This window comes from Chiloscyllium plagiosum, chromosome 2 (genome assembly GCF_004010195.1).
Source record: "Chiloscyllium plagiosum isolate BGI_BamShark_2017 chromosome 2, ASM401019v2, whole genome shotgun sequence".
NCBI lineage: Eukaryota > Metazoa > Chordata > Chondrichthyes > Orectolobiformes > Hemiscylliidae > Chiloscyllium > Chiloscyllium plagiosum.
Window position 1 is genome coordinate 70,311,568 of NC_057711.1, and position 21,502 is coordinate 70,333,069.

The window sequence follows — 21,502 nt, forward strand, 5'->3', positions numbered from 1 at the left end:
GTATACAGGTTAAACTGCACAGGAAGCATGCAAAGTAAGATCAATATTAACAAGATCAACATTATTTGAAATTGGAGAGTCCATTCATCAGTCTAATAATGGCAGGGAAGAAGCTGTTCTTGAACCTGTTGGTGCATATGTTCAAGCTTCTGTATCTTCTGCCTGACGGAAGAGGTTATAGGAGAGCATCATGAGGGTGGGAGGAGTCTTTGATGATGTTGGCAGCCTTTCCTTGGCAGCGGGAAGTGTGAGCGGACTCCATGGATGGCAGGCTGACTTCCGTGATGGCCTGCGCTGTAGTTTCTTAAGGTCCTAGACAGAGCAGTTGCCATACCAGGCCCCTATGCACCCAAATATGCTTTCTGTGGTGCATCTGTAAAAGTTGGTGAGGGTCTTTATGGACATGTTGAATTTCATAAACTGCCTGAGGAAGAAGAGGCATTGTTGTGCCTTCTTGACCATCCCATCTGCGTGAGAGGTCCAGGACAGGTTGTCGGTTATCATCACTCCCAGGAACTTGATGGTCTCAACCTCCATTGATGTAGATGGGGGTGTATTCTCCTCCTTTCTTTCTGAAAAGAATGTTCAGTTCTTTTGTTTTGCCAACATAGAGAGGTTGTTACCATTGAACCATGACACCAAGCCCTCTATCTCCTTTTTGCATTCCAACTCATTGTTGTTTGATATCCATCCTACCACCCTGGTGTCACCAGCAAACTTGCAGATGGCATTCATTCAGAATTTGGCAACACAATCGTGGGTGTACATGGAGTACAGTAAGTGGCTGAGAACACATTCTTGGGGGGGCTCCTGTTGAGGGTTATCGAGGAAGAGGTGCAGGTTTCTATCTTCACTGATTGCAGTCTGTGGGTCAGGAAGCTGAGGATCCAGTGGCAGAGGGCAGAGCCAAGGCCTAGGTCTCAGAGTTTGGAGGCGATTATGGTGTTGAAGACAGCGCTGTAGTCAATCAGTAGGAGTCTGACATAGGTGTCATTATTGCTGAGATGTTTCAGGGACGAGTGTACGGCTAGGGAAATTATGTCTGTTGTGGACCTGTTATATCAGTAGGCAAGTTGCAGTGGATTGAGGGAGGCTGGGAGCGGAGAGAGGGGAGAGGAAATGAGGAAGCTGTGGAAAACATGCAGCTACCCCGTGTGGTTGCAGAGCCCCAAGGCGGAATATGAGGTGTTCCTCTTCCAGGCATTGGGTGGTAATAGTTTGGCAGTAGAGGAGGACCAGGACCTGCAAGTCCTTGACGGAGTGGGAGGGGGAGTTGAAGTGGTCAGCCATGGGTTGGTGGGTGCGGGTGTCCCAGAGATGTTCTCTGAAATGATCTGCAAGAAGTCGTCCTGGGAGTCAGGTCCACACACCCACCAGCACACACCCCATCCTGGCACCTTTCTCTGCCACTGCAGGAAGTGCAAAATCTATGCCCATACCACTCCCCTTACCTCCATCCAAGGCCCCAAGGGATCCTTCCATATCCGTCAGAAATACACCTGTACCTCTACCAATGTCATCTACTACATCCGTTGCACCCGGTGTGGTCTCCTCTACATTGGGGAGACAGGACGCCTGCTTGCGGATCGTTTCAGAGAACATCTCTAGGTCACCCGCACCCACCAACCCCACCGGCCCGTGGCTGAACACTTCAACTCCTCCCGCTACTCCGTCAAGGACATGCAGGTCCTGGGCCTCGTCCAACGCCAAACCATTACCACCTGATGCCTGAAGGAGGAACGCCTCATATTGCACCTTGGGACCCTGCAACCACACGGGATAATTATGGATTTCAACAGCTTCCTCATTTCCCCCCCACCAAACATTATCCCAGTCCCAAGCCTCCAACCTGGCACCGCCCTCTGGACTCGTCCATCACTGCTCCACTCTGACCTATCACCTGCTCCCTCACCTTCATCCACCTATCACTTTCCCAGCTACCTCCCCCAACCCCACCCCCCTCCTATTTATCTCTCAGCCCGGACCCACAAGCCTCATTTCTGATGAAGGGCTTATGCCCAAAACGAGAATTCTCCTGCTCCTCGGATGCTGCCTGACCTGCTGTGCTTTCCAGCACCACACTCTCGACTGTGGTGCACCCACCAGTCTGCAGAACTGAGTCTAATCTAGGTAGAGACCCCACTGAGATCAAAGTCTCTGAGCTGATGGTATAGGTAAAAGCCTTATCAGTGTATCCTCTGAGGGTTCAGTGGCTTCCTCCTCAGAGGTGGAGATGGAGAGTATGGTGTCTGCTACTGGCATCTTTAAGGCAGAAGTTTGTTGATTGCTGCTAGTAGCTCATAAGAAAAGAGAGTTGTGCAAAAGAGATCAAAACTAGTGCAGATTAAAAAGATGTTAGTGTTGATGGTAATGGAAAACAGCCCAACACAATGATGCTTGCTGGGTTTGTCACCCATTGGGGTCTCTCCATCTTGACTGGACCGATTGTGTTCTTCTCTGGCCAGCTTGTTGCACGGGCAATGTACCGCCCCCCCACATCTGCCTCTCTTGTTTTATGATTTCATGAGAATAGCCAGCACATCATGTTTGCATGATTAAAGAGAGGAAGATTGAGACAGAAATCGCTGAGAGCCATGGCGGACCAGATGCCATGAATCTCACTCGATTAAACACAGACAAAATTCAGACCTTTGTCTCAGAAAGCACAAACTATCTAAAACAAAATCAATAGTAAAATTTAACAAACTGAAGTTTCATATATGCTTCTTAAACTAGGGAACTTCCATTCCTTAATCATACTTGTATAACTGGCAAAGTGAACATCTTTTCAATAAGCCTATACAGTGCACAATTAGGGAGAACATGAAGAGAAGTATTTTTGATTTGCTCAGATTTCCTTCACTATTGCCCATAGTCTAGAATTTTTATTGTATACTGAAATGCCATTCTCATTCTAAAGCAGTCCATTCTGGTCCCCATGTGACATTTCAAGGGGATCAGAAAGTTTTAACTAATGAAATAGTAAATTGGCTGCTATGGCTGCACTGAATTTTAATCTTGGATTCAAACATGTCGGGCCATACTGGAATTTTTTCATCAATACATATGAGACTACTTTGCATCAACTTAAAGATGGAAGAACATGTGCAGCCCTCTATTGGTATTCCACCATCGTAAGGACAAATCATATTGAGGAACAAAACAACAAACAGTATTCTAGAAGAATTTTACGTGAGCAATAATCCAAAATATTGAGCCAATCATAATTATTAATGGACAGCAAAGCCCATAAACCTGAAGAGAAGTGAGTATTTCTGGTCAACTGAAGCAAAATTCTCAGCCACAGAAAGTGGTTGATGCCAAAACACTGCAATATTTTCAAGAAGAAATTAGAAACCATTCTTAGGGCTAAATAGATCACAAGATATGGGGAGAAACCAGGAACACCATACTGAATTGGACGATTAGTCATTATCAGAATAAATGGCAAAGCAGGCTTGAAGGGCCAAATAACCTACTCCTGCTATATTCCTATGTTATGGCTCACTGAGATACTGGCAAATTACATTATGCAAGAGAAAAACCTTTCAGGAAATTGCTTAAACTTCAACAGAAATCTAATACATTTCATGCTGGGTTACTGTTAAACTGCAGCTACTTAAAAGTAAATACCTACATCTGTTCATTTGCATTATCAACTTTGAAAAATCTAATTTTCGTGAATGACTTACACATGAAATTTTATGCAATAATTTCAAAGAAAGAAAAAGGTTTCATGATTCCAGTTTCATTTTCCATTGGAAGTTAAATAGCTATTTGAGAAAACGATTACTACAGATTGTGTAGTTTTTACTTAGAGTGAAAAATCAGCATCTTTATATTTGTCCCCATGATAAGATTTTCTTTTCAATCACGAATGTTTTATGTCAATCTCTACGAAGATAAAATAAATTGATTAAGCTTTATAATTCAAAAAATGTCTAATTATTTGCTTATCTCCATGTCATTTTTTCATCCAGTTTGTCTAACCAAAAATAACATTTTGTTGGGGCAATTTACCTCAACAAAACATTCAAAGGAAACATTTTTGAAGGTAATCACTCCTTTTAAAAAGGAACAAAATATGTGAGGTTGTTTTACTGATTTCTCTACGTTGGTATGGGAACTAAATTATATAAAAGACATCTGAATGCATTTTACCTTTTCAAGAGTTAAAAGATTGATCTCTGACTGAAGTCGAATTTCAGGTTTACTGCTCTGCTGCTCCTTGTACTGATGGAACTCTTTTTCAAGTAGTTTGTATTTCTGTTCTGCTTCATGGAGCTAGATAGAATTCATGAAAGGAAAAAAACTTTCAAGAAACTAAAGGAAGTCAGCTTATCCTTTAGACATTAAACAGATGCTCTAAAAATTCACATTCAAAATAAATGGGTTTTTAACACAACTGAAGTACATGCAGACTAACAGCAAGATAGCTGAACACTGCGGTTTAAAAATGGATGAATAATTTCATTGTTTACATCCTGCTGACAATGCCAGTGAGGATACTAAACAGCAACACATAACTAGCTAATTCTTCTACAGCAGATCATTATTTATACATCTATTCAGTTAGCACTTTGGCAGTTTACACTACATTGCAATAACTTTTTAATATATACACTGTACAATATCCAAGTGTAACTTAATAAATAGACCAACTAGTATACTGAGAACACAGATTTTAGGATGTTACTCCAGTAAGAAATTGAAAAATTATTCTTCCTCCTGATGACTAACTTCAAATTATAAAACATATGAGGTCATTAGTTACTGACAAAATGTTAAATGCTGACATGCAAAAATAACCTGCTTTTGATGAGTGTTAAAACTGAAGTTTTAATTAATGCAGTTTCTTAGACACAAATCTAAGTTGCTAAAACATATCAGCACGGAACAACACATTTAACAACCACGGAAATTGGTCTGAATACAATTATAAACAACACATCATCTGAAAATGTATAATAGTTAGCATAGTACCTAAACATGTGCAAATATTATGTATGAAAAAAAGTCCCGACCAGGAGCTTTTCTGGAAAGGGGAATCTTTTAAAATAGGTCCACAGTCTGAGGAGGAACAGTAGAAACATTCAGATATACTAAGTTTATAGTGTTTCATTGAATCGGCACTGAAGATGGGAAAGGCCTGGTTGTAGAACATACTTATTCTACAATTATGGGTACACAATGTAATAGAATTTATCAACTATGAAACTCGAATGAAACAAAGGCATAGATTTAGTTCAAAACAGTAGCTGCTTTATGAAACTTACTTGACAAATAGCTTAACATTTTATTAACAAGTGGCAAAATGCTGCAAAATAAACTGACAGCCAAAACAGAAAATGGAAATGGATCAATAGCTAGGGCAGTTCACAGTTAATTTAATTGCAAGTGCATTCAACCTAGACAGCAGAAATTTAAGATGCCACTTTCCAACTGCTTAAGACAACAAGTTGGTCACCTGAGCCCATGTGATAGTAATTAACACTGGAAGAGAGCTTTCTTATGTGGTCAATTGGCAATAAGACGTTTCCATTTCTGTGAATGAATTACAATTAATTCAAAAGTTAATTATTGTTAATTGGTCTGCAATTTCATTGCTTCATAAAGCATTACTGTCAATTTTCAATAACAATGTAGCAGAAAGCTATCCTGACAACTAATGTATAGCCCTCGACGCTTGAGTATTTCTGTGCACTAGATTACCAAATTGCTTTTAATCTGTTACCTTTTGGTCAAAGTAGAATTTTAAGATCTTAGATGAATGTGAAGAGAATATCTTTTCACTCTATGACAGTATAGAAGTGCTTTGTTCTTGTAACTGTGATTGAGATCTGGTATCGTCACTTGAGCAGTACATCAAGCAAAAGCTGAAAGCACTGTACTGAGCTAGATGCCTAAACTGTGTGCTCAAATTGTGAAATGGGAGTTACATCAATGATTTTCCAACTGGCAAGTGAGCTATCTCTGAGCAAAGATGACATGGAACTTCCTTAGGTGAAAAACACTGATGTGTGCAACGGGTGCAATTGTACAAATAAGTTCTAAAATAGTGGCATAAAGAAGTAGCCTAAATATTTTTGAGTGCATCTATAAATCTACATGGCTGGATTTTACATGTTCCTATCAGGCGTATTTTTGAAGGGGCTGTGTGGGAGAGAAAGGGGTTCACAGAAAACATGCCCACAATCTGGGAAGAAATGCTGGATGCGTTCTGCAAAACTAAGTTAATAATGTTTCACTTGTTAGGCACTGAAGGTGGAAAAGGCTTGGGAAAGAGCAGGCTGTAGGTGTCTGACATCATGTTGTTGACAATGAGACCGTTATGCAAGATCACCTGGTGCCAATTTTCATGGAGATTCTGATAAATGAAGACAAAAGTAATAACAAATTCAATTTCTAAGTGCAAATACACCAGAAAGAATACTTAATGTGATGCCATTGCTAAAATACCTACAAGCATGAAGAAATTAAAATTGCATGCTTCATTGACAAGATGGATGAGCACAATAAAGTAAGAACAAACTGATCATAAAGAATTACTAATGTTTTGAAAAAGCATCTTATGTTGCCTCTGACTAGCAATCCTTTTCCTCACCTGCTGTTGTAAACGAGACTTATCTTGTTCCAACTGGTTAAGTTTTAACTTTTCCAGCTCTACCTGACGGACAGAATCTTCTGTACAACGTCTCATGGTGTCTTGCATTTCTCGCAAACTCCGATCATGCTCATCTTGTAACTCTCTTCTCAACCTCTGGAGCTATATACAGGATAATAGTTCGAAAAACTTACAGATAAGCTTAATGACAAACAAGATAATTAATAAAATATTGATGATGCAGTAACTAATTTTGTTAATTCCTGTACAGGATGTCGCCAATGTTGGAAGTGCTTATTGTCCAGTCCAAATGCTATTGAAAAGGTGTGAAGAAGCCATTGCATCCCTTGTGAAGATATTTTCCACAGTGCTGTTAGGTGAAAAACAACAGGATTTTGGCCCAGCAATGGAGAAGGGTGCCAGATATTGAACAGCTGTCCTGTGAAACTTGTTTGCATTACATTATGCAAATTTCAACAGACTGATAAATTATTGGTTCATTAGATCTACTCTAATCTTATACACATCTTGCATGGTTGAGAGAGCTGACCACTCAACAAATTCAAGTGAGAACATCCTTTAGCTTAGTTTTCTCACAATATTTATCAATGAAAGCTCATTTTGAGTGCAGTGCTGTGGAAGTTTAAAAGCATACTATAAATGACACAATGTAACTTATGAAAATTGGAATGCAAGTTATGTTTGAGTATGAATCATACTTTGAAGCATTACAATAATTTGGACTAGTTATTTCAGGGCATTTCACCTAGACGGGTTTGTCATCAGTAACTCTTAGCCACAGATTTAATGGTCAGTCATAGACTGGTTCTTAGTAAGGTGAAGATCTGACAGCTTGAGATTATTAGGTCTGTTAACACATGATGCTGAGGTGAGCTTCTGACTCATATTCATGTCCTCTATAAGAATGACTCTTTTAAGCTCTGTAACATCACTCAAATTCACATTTGACTCAGCTGATCTGCTGTTGAAATCCTCATCCATGTCTTTGATTACTTCAAAGTATCAACACAATTTTGGCTAGTTTCCCTCAGTCTATTCCCCATAAACTTCAGATCATCCAAACCACGGCCATGTCTTACTTCGTGACATGCCTTATTCATCCATTACCCCTGTGCTCAACAAGATCAAGCAACAACTTGATATTGGAAATGTCATCCTTGTTTTCAAATCACTCCACAGCCTGTTATTTCCCATCTCTATGATCTCTTCCAGTCTCACAACTCATTTTAAGAGTTTTGTACTCCTCTAATTATTGTCTTTTGTGTATTCCCAATCATAATTGCAGCACTTTTGGAGTTATTTAATTCCCAAGCTCTGGAATTCCCTCCCTCCACATCATTTTTAAGACATTGCAAAAACAAAGTTACTTAATATATCTTTTGTGGCTCAGGCTCAGTGTCATACTTTGTTTTGTTACACTCCTGTGAAGTGCATGGATATATATCATTCTGTTGAATAAATAAAATTTATTCTTGTCAAAGGTGATCTGCATTAATTTGGTGCTCTTGATGAATACCTTACCAGGGCATAAATTAAAATATTCCAAATGATTTGCTTTGTACACTACGCATGCACTGGAAGTCCTTAGGCCTACAAGATGCATGCCTCCCTCTCCATTTCAGCACGACAAATCAACAAGAGATGTCATGCAGCTAACCATACGTGCAGTGTTAATTTTCAGCTTTCAGAAATGCACATTTTCGAAGTCAAAGAAATTGAATCGAATCCCAATTTTGCTTGCAACTTCAGGGTTGAGTATTACAACACTGTCCATGAGATACTGACAACACAGCAATAGGAAATTATTCTTTTGAAACAGAAACTATATTGTAATTTACCAAAAAGAAAATATTGAAGCCAAAACTAAGAGGACTTCTTTTTAACAATGAAATGAGGCAACTGAATTATTTTATTAAGCAAAATGGTTTTTTCTTTGCTAATCTAAACTCCAAACTTTGCATTTATCTTTTCAACTTGAAAGTAATTTTTCACAAATAATATTGAAATCACAATGCAGGAATTCATATGTCTTGTGAAAGGTCAAGTCAACATTTTGTTTTACATTATAGGTGAAAAATAAATTACGATAAACTTTACACAGTTCACTTGAGTACAAAGCCTGTCAGTAATTCCTCAAAAGTAATTTACTATCGGTATATAAAATTGACTCAAAAACGGGTAACCACACTTACTGATTTACTAAATAACTCTAGTACAAGAATGGGAAAAGGAAAATAAATCTTCTTAATAATGTTTGGATTATAGAATGGATCAGTTCAACTTAATTGTAATCATAAAGAATGTTAAAATTATAAGTCTGCTTGCCTGTTCAGTAAGATTTTTAAAAATCTCAAGGCAACGTTTGAAAAAGAGAGTTCCCAGTATCCTATATGACCTACATTTATGCTTCAATGAACTTTACTAAAAATATTAACATGCTCAGTCCTGGTCTCCTTGCTATAGGAAATATGTTGTGAAATTTGAAAGGGTTCGGGAAAAAATAGTAAGCATGTTGCCAGGATTGAAGGGTTTGAGGTATCGGGAGAGGCTGAATAGGCTGGGGCTATTTCCCCTGGAGTGTCAGAGGCCGAGGGGTGACCCTATAGAAGTTTATAGGGTCATGAAGGGCATGGATAGGGTGAACAGTCAAGGTCTTTTCCACAGGGTAGGGGAGTCCAAAACTAGAGGGCATAGGTTTAAAAGGTGCGTGGGGAGAGATTTGAAACGGACTTAAGGGGCAACTTTTCCATGCAGAGGGTAGTGCGCGCATAGAATGAGGCACCGGAGGAAGTGATGGAGGCTGGTACAATTACACTATTTAAAAGGCATCTGGATGGATATTTGAATGGGAAGGATTTAGAGGAGTTTGTGCCAAATGCTGGCAAATGGGACGAGATTAATTTAAGATAACTGGTCAGCATAGAAAATTGGACTGAGGCATCTGTGTCCATGCTGTACATCTCTAAGTCATTATTTCATTGCTGATTGGAATATGCAAATTGTTATTTAGACAGAAATAGAAGTGAATCACAGACTTTAAAAATAATTAGTTAGCTGTGAATTATTTTGGGACACTAAGAAAATGATAGGCATTTTTTAAATGTGGCAATACAACACCACTACCATTAAGTCTCCATCGTTAGCATTTCATCACTACTGACCAGGAGTTTAACTGGATGAACCATCGCAAAGAGTTAATTTGCTGAAAAGAAACTATTTACCTCCTGATCTTTGAAAGCAACTCCAGTAGTTAACAACTAAAGTCAAAGTTGCAATGGAATAGTCAATTTTCTGTATGGCCCAAATTTAACTCAAATCAAGTTCAATGCCATTTAGGACAGCACAGGTCAGTTGCTGCTGTCCCATCATTAAACTCAATATTCATTTATTTCACTAACAGTAAACTGTGGCTGTAGTATATTCCATCTACAGCATGCAGTGCAATACTTCAAGTTCACTTCAAAGATCGCAGCCCTGTAACCTCCATATCAGAGAAGAGCAAAATTCCATGGTCACGGGAATATATCTCAAAACCCTTCATGCCATGGATTGTCCTGACTTGGACATAGACTGCTATTCCTCAATTGCATACATACCCTAGAATTCTCTCCTCAACACCTTAACTGCAGTGATTCAAAAAGCCCACCACTACCACCTACAGGAAAATAAGGGATGTACAGCAATTACAATCTTGACAGCAATGCCCAATTATCAGGAACAAATGTTTCTTTTAAATCTTTTTAAAACATTAAATTTACTTGAAATTTTACACTGCAACTAAAGAGAAAGGTTACATGTTCATGAACAGTATCAAATAAAAAGCAAGGTTATTGTATTTTGCACCTTTAATGTTATAAGAAATTTTAAATACAATCACCTCCACTTCACCATGAGCAAGCTGTCTCTCTCTTTTTTCCAAATCTGCCAATGTTTTTTGTAGTCGTTCCTCAAGTGCAGCATATTCAAGCACCTAACATCAATAACAAAAGAATCCCAAATTATGCAGTTTCTTTTCAGTGCAGTATTGGTAACTTACAAAATCTTACAAATCATAACTGGACAAGTGGCTCCCCACTTTCGGACTGTCTCTCAAAAAAAAGAATAAAAGCCTCATTTACCATGTTCAGTTATTAAAGCAATTTATCTTATCATAATTCAAACCAAGGTAAGCAAGGGAAAAAAAGTGTTGAGATCTGTTACAAGGGGATATACTTATTGGACTTAATACATTTCCTTTTACTTCAAACTTGCTCAGCACTAGGATTTGTTTATCAACTTTTCCTACAAGATGTTTTGAGTTATAATGATTAAGTGCTTATGCCACTCCTTTGTAATGGTAGATAGGAATTTTACATGTTAAGGATATTTTTTAAAGGTTCAAAGAACCTTCTAAGCATTTTATAAAAGTTAGCTGGACTTTTAAAAAAAATACCCCAAATGTCAGTGCACATGTCTAGAATCTCACTATATTTGCAATTTACTAGTTAAAGCTGAGTTCTGTGCACATGATAAACTCCACACCTCTGCCTATTATCTATATTATTTTATATTCTGGTCAACACCAGTAAAGTCTAAATATCATAAGCATAACTTTAATAATGCTGTGCAGCCTTCCAAGCACTTGAGAAGAATTTTAGTTTTTAATTTCAGGCTTTGAACATTTGTAGTTTTAATTTAAATTTTACAAGCCCTTTGATTACTAGTTAAAATATGTATTATTACAGATCATGTAGAGAATGAAATGAAGGTGAAATCAAATGCAACTTTACTTCAGCTGACCAAACATGAGTATTAAATCAGTTCCAGCTATTTAGCCACAGACAACAATAGTCACCACTGTATGAGCTAAATTAACATATATTGTTCAAAGTATGTCACCACTTAAATTGCATCAGAATTCAAAGTGTTAATCTTTATGACATACATTACAATGCCTTCTCTCTCAGTCAAATGTTACAAATAAGAGAGGGGTTTGCTCTGCATTAAATATCTCAAAAACATAATGAGTTGCAGAGCAAAACAGGATTATTTAATTGCATTTTGTCAATCCTGCAACAATGGACTGAAACACAAAATTTGCCTCACATCTTTATGAGATAATGACAACAAGTGTAAACTAGCACTCAAATTCAACACCAATAATAGCTCTAACTGCTCATTGAAACTTTTTCACTTAAACTTTCAGGGATGAATGAATTTGAACTCCTCTGTCAGAACTCATACCAGGTTATAGTCCAACAGGTATATTTGAAATCACAAGCTTTTGGAGCATTGTCCCTTCACCAGATGAAGTGAGAGAAGCACACAGACACAGAATTTAAATGAAGCAGCGAGGTAATTACAAAAAAATTAAAATAAGGTGATGCTGGAGACAAACCAAATGATTGGAACAATATGCGAGATGTAAGAGTCACATGCTGAGTGTCTAACCAAAGTAATAAGCAATCCAAAACTGTACAAGCTAATTAAGGGAGAGAGATGAGAACAATCTATCAAGGTGATGGTGTCAATACAGGTCAGTAAGGAAGATTTTACAGATATAGAACAGCGCGGTGGGGTCACATGTAATGCAACATGAAACCAAGATCACAGGTGAGGCTGTCTTCATGGGTACAGAACTTGGCTATCAGTTTCTGCTCGGACATTCTGCGTTGTTACATATTTGGAAGGTGGCTGAGGATCGGAGGCTGAATATCATTAACCATTGAAGTGTTCCTTGACTGGGAGGGAACATTCCTGTCTGGCATTTGTTGTGTGGTGTCCATGCATCCATTGTTGTAACATCTGCATGGTCTCACCAATATAGCATGCCTCGCGGCATCGTTGCCTGCAGCATACGAGATAGACAACTTTGATTGAGTCGCATAAGTATCTGCCAGATATGTGGCGGGTGGTGTTTCCATGTGTGATGGCACATCTGTGTCGATGATTGACCTGTCTTGCAGAGGTTGCTATGGCAAGGTTGTGTGGTATTGTGGTCGATGTTGTACTGAAAGCTGAGTAGTTAGGTGTGAATGATGGTCTGTTTAAGGTTTGGCGGTTGTTTGAAGATGAGACATAGAGGATGATCTTGGCGAGCTGCTCATCATTACTGATGTCATGTTGAAGGCTGTGAAGAACATGGTGTAATCTCTCTGCGCTCGGGAAGTACTGGACAATGGAGGGTACTCTATCAGTTGTATCCTGTGTCTGTCTTCCGAGGACATCATTAAGTTTTTTTTGCTGCGGCACATCAAAACTGGTGATCAATGAATTAAGCATCGTATCCCATTTCTATGAGGGCGTCCTTCAAAATCTTCAGGTGTCTGTCGTGTTTCTCCTCATCTGAACAGATCCTGTATGTATGTGCAGAGCTTGTCCATAGGTGATGTCGTGTTTAATATGTTTAGGATTGAAGCTAAAGAAGTGCAGCGTCATGAGGTTATCCATGGGCTTGCGGTAGAGTGAGGTACTGAGGTGTCTGACCTTGATGGAGATATATGTATCCAGGAAGGAGCCGGATTCTGAAAAGTAGTGTCCATGGTACGCCTGATGGTGGGATGAAACTTGTTGATATTGCTAAGTTGACGTTTCAGTGATTCCTCGTCAGGAGTCCAACCTCCTATGTCACTGTTGCTGGGCTCTATTCAGTACTTTTTCCATGTAGTTTGATTTCCATTTCTGATTTATTCCACAAAATATACAACCTCACAATTACAAACTATAATCTATTTGCCCAGTTCCCATAACTGCATGTCAAGTCTCTTTTCTATTGTCAACAAATTCCAAGGTGAGGTGTCCCTGATGCAACTTCAAATTATTGATTTAGTCCCAAATATGGAAGTGGAGCCAACATCTATCACTGAGCAAATCTACTTCCAACTCTTGCCTTCTGCATAAATAATTTTCATTAATTTCATCATTCCAAGCAAATTTATTTATCTAGCACCTTTAAAATAGTAAAACATCCCAAAGCATTTCACAAGAACATTTCAAAAGAAAACTGACACTCTGCCACATGAGGACCGATTAGCACAGCTGAACAAAAACCTGATCAAGAAGGAGGTTTTAAGGAGCACTTTCAAGGAACACAAAGTAGTGGGGCATGGAGAGGCTGGGGGTGGGAATTCTAGATCCGACAATCTTAGCAGATGAAGGTAAAGCTGTCAGTGGAATGGTGATAAAAATTAGTGATTGTTTAGAATCCTGAATTGAAGGAGCACAATACGAGGGCTGCAGGAAAGTGACAGAATGAGAGAAAGGCAAAGTGTTGTGAGGATTTGAAAACAAGGATATGATTTTAAAAGATTGCTTAACTGGGAACAGTGAACATCAGCAAAACATATGCAAAATCACATTCAATACTGAGTTTAAGACTAGCTGCAGGGTTCTATACAAGCTGTGGTTTAAAACATGCCATGGGACGCTAAACAGGAGAGCATTAGAATAGTCAAGGCTAGAGACAACTAGATCTTCAAGCAGAGACCAAAGACCATGGCTTGAGTAATCTTCCCACTATTTTGTTGGAGGCTATTTCAGCACATCCAGTTTTTCAAATTAGATAAGCAGTCTGATGATTTAGAGAAGGTGGAGGGTAGAAAAGAAATGGTGCAGAGACAGAATTGATGATGTGACTAAATCTGTGGAAGCTGTAGTGTTATCAGATGATGTCACCTGAGCTTGTGTTGATGAGAAACAGGAGCGAACCAAGATTAAATTTTGAGGGATTCCAGAGGTAAAAGAGTTATGACAGGAACAGAAGTCATTGCACACGATAGAGAAAAGATAGGAATAGGACCAGTCGAGTGCTGTCCCACTCAGCAAGACAACAGAAAAAGACATTGAAGAAATATGGTGTAGTCTTACCATGCCAAAGGCTGCAATTAGGTGGAGAATGACAAAAAGGGTTTGTTTGCCATTACCACTACCACAAAGAATGACATTTCTGATTTTTTTTCCTATTCATTCACAAGATGCAAGCATTGCTTGCTAGGTCAGCATTCACTGCCCATCCCTAATGTAGAGTCGGGACATTAACAATGATGTTAAGGAGAAGGTTCCAGGATTTTGATCCAGCATCAGTGAAGGAGCGGTGACACAGTTCCAAGTTAGGATAGTGAATGATATGGGGGTAATGCGTAGGGTGGTGCTCCAGTGTACCTCCTATCTTTACCTTGTGGATGGTGGAAATCACATTTGGAAAATGTTCTGTAAGGAGTCTTGGTGACCTGTGGCAGTGCATTTAGTGGATGAGTCAGCAGTAAGTGAATATGCAGGTATTGGAATTGGCACCAACCCAGCAGGTTGCTTTGTCCTGTATGGTGTCAGATTTCACAATTGTTACGGAGGCTACACTCCTCCAGCTAAGTGAACAGCACCCTACATTCCAGATTTGTATGCCTAGAGAGTAAGCAGGATTTGACAAGTCAGGAGCTGAGTTCCTCACTATAGAATTCATAGTCTCTGACCTGCTCTTGTAGCTACAGTATTTATATGGCTAATCCAGTTCAATTTCTGGCCCAAGATAACTGTAGGAATGTGTTTCGGGTATAAGCAGGTAGGGAAAGAGTTAAGTGTTGAGTTTTGTGAAACAAGAGGTTCAGCTGAGCATGACTCAGATCAGATATAAACTTGCCGTTAACAATGGGGTGCTGGAAGCAAGGGTAATCGGTTAACAAGATGGAAAAGCATTCATTATGTAGAGCAATTTAACAATATTGTAAGATTCAGTATGTAAGGTCAGTTTAACAAGGTGAAAAGTATTCATTATGTGAAGCCAGTTAAGGTTAAGAACATTCATTATGTAACAGCAGATGTTATGTAATCTTTACTATTGACACTCTCGGATTGTAACAGTCATGCAATCAATGTGTATGTTGCCTTATCTGGATGCTCCTCCCTGTAAAATGACTATATAATTCATCAAGAAACTGCTATTCCAGAGAAGACTGAGAACACATGTCCCTGCACACATGGATGATTGTTCTCTCTCCCTCCAGGGCCCGGAATAAAGAAGAAGGAGGTAAAACCTTACTGTGTCTCCGAGCGTTTTGCATTGACTAAGGGGGGGAAACGGGATGACAATATTGGCATAGTCAGCAAGATCCAAACAAATAGGTATGATCGGACTGTGTCAGTGGTTGCCCGGAACATCAGTGTCTCAAGACGGACGGGCCCACAAGGTAAGATCGTAAACCTTGGCCCCTCTCAAGATTCCTGCGTGCCGGAGACGGTCCCCTCGCTTAATCACTCTCTATTCTAAGGATTCCTCCAATGGTAATTAGTTCAGTTGAGAGACATAGTTTCACAAGCGCACTGAAAAAGAGGCTTGAGTCCTCTGCGCTGCATTGGGGGGAGGGTGGTGTGATTAAGGTTTGAGTCCTCTGTACGGTACTGGGGTTCAAGACCTCTAGGGAGGTGTGATTGAGGTACAAGTCCACTGGGTGGGTTGATTTGAGGTTCAAGTCCTCTGCACTGTGCTGAGGTTTGAACTCTGTGTTTAAATGAGGTTGGAGTTTTGTGTTTAATTAGGATTTGAGTTTTCTGTGTTTAATTAGAATTCGTGTTTTCTGTGTTTAATTGGGGTTTGAGTTTTCTGTGTTTAAGTGGGGTTCGCGTTTTCTGTGTTTAAGTGGGATTCAAGCCCTCATGAGGTGTAAAGTGAGAAAGGGGTTAAAGTCCCCTAGTGGTGAAATTTGAAGCTCTGCGAGTCTTTGTTCTAGGGGAACAGAGTAGCTTGGACTGCGGTGCCATGTGGTCCATTGCGAGGTCTTTCTGTTTTTATAAGTGTAATTTCAATGACAGGATGCAAAAAAAAACGAAATGCTGAAATTAAGGTTGTACTAATACTTGGGTAAGAAAAAGGACACTTCAATGTAAATTATGCCATGCTGACAAAGTGTTTGATGTTTAAAAAGTTTGGTTTGTTAAAATACTGGTTCAGAAAATCTCTTTAAGTAACTGTTTTGCCTTGTTTGAATCAGGATCTCAATTCAATGTGTTTTGTGGGCTATGTAATGGGGCAGATTTGTTTTAACATTGAAATTGTACAACAATATGTCCTTTTAAAAATGTTCAAACTTGTAACCTTAAAACAAATTCATTGAGTGCTTTGAGCCCCTGATTTGTTTGAAATTCTACAACGCCTGTTAAAAAAAAGTCAGGTCAGTGGTCATGCTTTAGCCAGATGAGAGTATTGTATTGAAATATCTTTGCTGCTGTGTTTTTAATGCAGTGTTCATAAAAAGAGTGCATTTTGAATTTGATGTTTTGTTAAGATTTTAGAGAATATTAGAATTTGAGACTGAGCTGTTTCAGTTCTGTTAAATATTGTTAAGACTTCATTAGCCCCCTTCATATTGCAAATTCAAAGAATGTTGATCTCTACCAAAGTTGTCACCGTAATTTCCACTGTTTTATTTGGGAAATTTCATTTGGAGAATACATTTTAAAATATTCAGCATTTGATTCCCACAAATATTTGAGACTTAAATCTGAATTGAAATTGCCTCTTAAATTGCTAAAGCACAGGAAACATTTTGTTGTTTTCTTGCTGTTCCAGATTTTGGAAATACTTTTCCTGACAGCTTTCAGATTAGCCAAGTACCAATTTGTTAAAGGAACATCATTTTTGAATAACCCGAATGAGGTACCAGAGGGTTTGATTTTAGGATCATTGTTGTTTATAATGGACTGAACTGTTTCGGTGGTACAATTTAGAAGTTTATGGATTGTATAAAACTTGATAATGTCATAAATAGTGAACTGAGTAACAGACTTCAAGAATTCAAAGAAGGTTGAAATAGGCAGATACAATTTAGTGTAGTTAAATGTGTGACTGTCTTCATACTGATAACCACCTTGGCAAGGAAATGCAGAGATACTTTCAGCAGCTAACATCGTCTCTAGAGTTTCTCCAGGTAAAGCACACCTTTGGACCACTGCAACCACACCTCCCCCACCCCCACCTCCCTCCACTCCCCACAACCTGATCCAATGGGTTCAATCAGCTCTCCAGTCACGAGCACAAAAGTGAAGAAATTAACAACAGTGAAGAGGAGGTCGGTACACTTTTTGTCAGTGGCCTTCCTACAGACATGAAACCACGTGAGCTTTACCTTGTCTTTCGATCATTCAAGGGATATGAAGGTCACTGATCAAACTAACATCATGGCTTTGTTACATTTAACAAGTGAGCAGCAGCAAACACAGCAAAGAATGTTGCGTTCACCTCGCCTGCAGCAGCAGCTGCTGCACTGCATGCTCAAATGTGCTGGTATCCTCCATCTGAAGCATCTCTGGGAGGATGGAAGTCTCATCAGTTTTGTGAAGCATTTAACTGCCCTTATCCAAGAATTCAGATTTCTCTGTGGAGTGAAGGAGGCTTTTGGAGAATTGGCTCATTTCCACTGGATTTGGAGGGGATGGAGTGGTCACTAAGGACTGTGGATTTAAGAACGTTACTGGTGAATGTGTTTTCCACATGGGAGGATTCTTCAAATTCTAATTACTGTAATGGAATAATTTTTGTTGTTGTTATCATCATAGTATGTTGTGCATCAATAATTTGCTTAAATATGGCTGTCAGAGTCTTATGAAAGATGGTAGTGCCATCTCGGTGGTTATCATGAAATGATAAAAGGAGGGAATGAGAATATGTACAGGGTATAAGCAGGTCAGGAAAAAGTTAAGTTTTGCATTTTATGAAACAAGAGGTTCAGCTGAGCATGACTCAGATCAGATAAAAACTTGCAGTTAACAACGGAGTGCTGAAGGCAAGGGTGATGGTTTAACAAGATGGAAAAGCATTCATTATGTGGAGCCAATTAACAATATTTGAAGCATTCAGTATGTAAGGTCAGTTTAACAAGGTGAAAAGTATTCATTATGTGAAGCCAGTTAAGATTAAGAACATTTATTATGTAACAGCAATGGCTTAATCTTACTATTGACACTCGCTGATTGTAACAGTCACCAATCAATATGTATATTGCCTTATCTGAATGCTTCTCTCTGTAAAATGACTATATAATTCATCAAGAAACTGCTATTCCAAGAAGAATGAGAACTCATGTGTCTGTGCACAGCGGTGATTGATCTCTCTCCCTCCACGGCCAGGAATAAAGATAAAGGTGGTAAAACCATACTGTGTCTCTGAGCGTTTTGCTTTGACTGAGGGGGTAAAATGGGACGACAACTGCAGGATGTTGTTTGTAGCGGATTCAGCAAGACTATTGCCATGGTAAGGTCCTTAGTTGGCACCTGTGTGGCTCTTGCCATTACCAGCCCAAATCAAAATATTGCCCGGCTCTTGGTGCATTTGGACACAGACTGCTTTGTTATCGGAGGAGTTATGAATGGTGCTGGCTATTGCGCAAGCAACAATGAACATTTCTACCCATGAACCTTATAAAGCTTAATTAATAGTGGACATTTGCACAGGACACAAATCATTCTTTTCTCCTTTTCATGGGGTGTTGTGGCATCATAGAGACATACAGGCTTTGTTGGACATCTTATTTCATAACAGTGTTAGAGTCATTGGGCAAAAACATTGCAGTCAAGAGTGTCTGGGCGATTTGGATAGCAGTATTAAGGTTTGGAACTATTCAGCAAGTGAAAAAATAAGATCTAAAGCTTTCCTTTAATCCAAACTCCAAGGAAGTAATTTACCACTGTTTAAAATGCAGCATATTATATTTTTAATAAACACTTTAGTATAGTTTATTTTATTAGAGAGACTAAAAGTTCATGAGGCTATTTAATTTATAAATGCATAGCCCTTGACTTCATCCAGGAACTAACTTTAAACTGTTGAACAAGCATACAGTTACTTTAGCATCATGCAAATTTATCTCCTCTACCTCACCTTTTTCTTCACAAGTGCTTCCCTTTCTCGGTCTCTTTTCTTCCACTCCTCAGCAAGGGCTTGCATGTGTGCCAACTCTTTGTGCTTCAACTATTGGTAAGAAACAAATAATACATTAGCCACTTAAAAACCACAATAAAATATTTATCCATATAGAACACAAGTTTTACTTAGATAATTAATCAGGGAGTTTTGAGTTGGAGCCTGTGAAGAGATGAAGAAAATTAAAGAAAAATGGGGAAATGTTTAATTCTTTTGAAGTTATATAACATCTAGGTTGTAATTGAAAATACAAAAAGCTCAAGTAGTAGGGAGTTGCTTTCAATGTTATACAATTAGGCTGGCCCCAATTATTTCAATGGTCCAAACATAATTTTCCGCTTTAGCATTAGCAACAAGTTACTCATTAAATTGGGTTTTTTGCTCGAACAAAAAGGATTTACCTGGTCCTGAAACAAATCTTCTTGTGCTTCTTTCCACATTTCTAACTCTAATGCAGCTTTATATTCCATCGTCTCACGAGGCCTAGGGTCACGACCTGGCTCTGACGCCTGATCAGGCTTAGCTGAAGGATCAGGCTGTTGCTGGTATCCAACATTTGAATTCTACAGTAGAAACAGTTTGTTAGTATTTAAAAATCTATTTTCATTTGTGCGTTAAACAAATACCAGTGAACAAGACGTTGGCAGGCAGCTCTTTGAGTGTGTTGAATCACTGAATTAGAGTAGGGTCTGCAACCTGTGGTTCCAGAACAATTTGCAGTCTTGAACATTTCATTCACAGGTCCCAACCTTGACAAGTTAAATCCATCTAATATGAAAAAACCTACAAAAGAAATCAAGCCAAGAAACACAACAGCCATGCTTTTGTTGTAGGGATTAAAAGCCAATCAATATTGTGCATTTTAAGGGTTCAAATGATAACTGAAAACATTATCATACTCTAAATAGGCAGTATAACTACATAATGGTTACAGAAAATTACTGTGTCAAGAATAGATTTTATGAATGTGATCATTATTGCTTGAAATGTAATGGAGATTATACATCATTCTAAATAAGCTGTGAGAAGATTTTTAAAAATTGATCTATCGTATATACTCCTGTAAAAGTTGATTTTTTCAGGTTATTTTTTAAGATTAAATTTGTGGGGTCAACTTTTACATGGATGCTACTTTTGAGGGGCTGAAATTCATGCTACATTTAAATTACAATTAGACGGTACATCTTAAATTTTGAATATGTCAATAAAAATGTGATAAATTTTGCATCACACTAATTGTACTAATTATAGCACTTGTTTGATAATGAATTTAGAAATCCATAGTCTAACTTTGGTGTAAACATCAAAATACAAAATAGCACAAAAAAAAATTCCTCATTTAACATTTATGGACAGGATAATACCTTGACTCACAAATGTTGATCTGTTATCTGTGAAGAACGAGGGTTGACTTTTATAGGAGATAAATGGAAAATTCCAGATTTATTTGGCCACAAACGGGGTTGACTTTTACTCGAGTATACATAGCTGCAAAAATTACTTTAACTTTATAAAAGTTTGTTTTAAAAATTTCTTTACAAGCAAAATTAGAGTCAAAAAATCCAAAAGCCCCTGTACTAACTCAGCATTATGAAATTCGAATAGTTACACCACTGAAAAGGTTCATTTGGACTGTCGTGCCTGTGCTGGTTCCCTGTAGGAGGAATTAAACTAATGCTACTGCCTTGCCTTCACCTTAGAACCCTGCACATTCCTCCTTTTCAGGTAATGATCCAATTCGTTCTTAAATATCTTTATTGATCTTGGCTCCAACAGACTTTCAGTCAGTGTATTCCAGATCCTACCCACTAGCTGTGTGAAAAAAAAATTCCTTATGTTGCCACTTCTTTTCTCAATTCCCTTCAATCTATTTCCTCTGATTCTTAATGCTTACACCAATGCTAACAATTTCTTCCTATTTTAAATATCATCTCAAACTTTTCTCTAAGGCTACAGTTCCAATTTCTTCAATCTACCTACAAAATTGT

General features: G+C 38.5%; 1 protein-coding gene across 3 annotated transcripts in view; it reads right to left on the bottom strand.

The window, feature by feature from the left end:
• LOC122560744 (centrosomal protein of 120 kDa) overlaps nt 1-21,502 on the bottom strand; it is an 88,064-nt gene that overhangs the window by 13,744 nt on the left and 52,818 nt on the right. For 2 of the 3 annotated variants that reach the window (XM_043711758.1, XM_043711748.1), the window contains 5 exons: nt 19,916-20,077; nt 19,473-19,562; nt 10,503-10,595; nt 6,605-6,766; nt 4,162-4,284 (listed from right to left, as the gene is read on the bottom strand). In XM_043711758.1, the coding sequence (XP_043567693.1) occupies nt 4,162-4,284; nt 6,605-6,766; nt 10,503-10,595; nt 19,473-19,562; nt 19,916-20,077 (630 nt within the window). The remainder of the gene's footprint in view (nt 1-4,161; nt 4,285-6,604; nt 6,767-10,502; nt 10,596-19,472; nt 19,563-19,915; nt 20,078-21,502) is intronic. The other variant, XM_043711769.1, reaches the window with a different exon arrangement.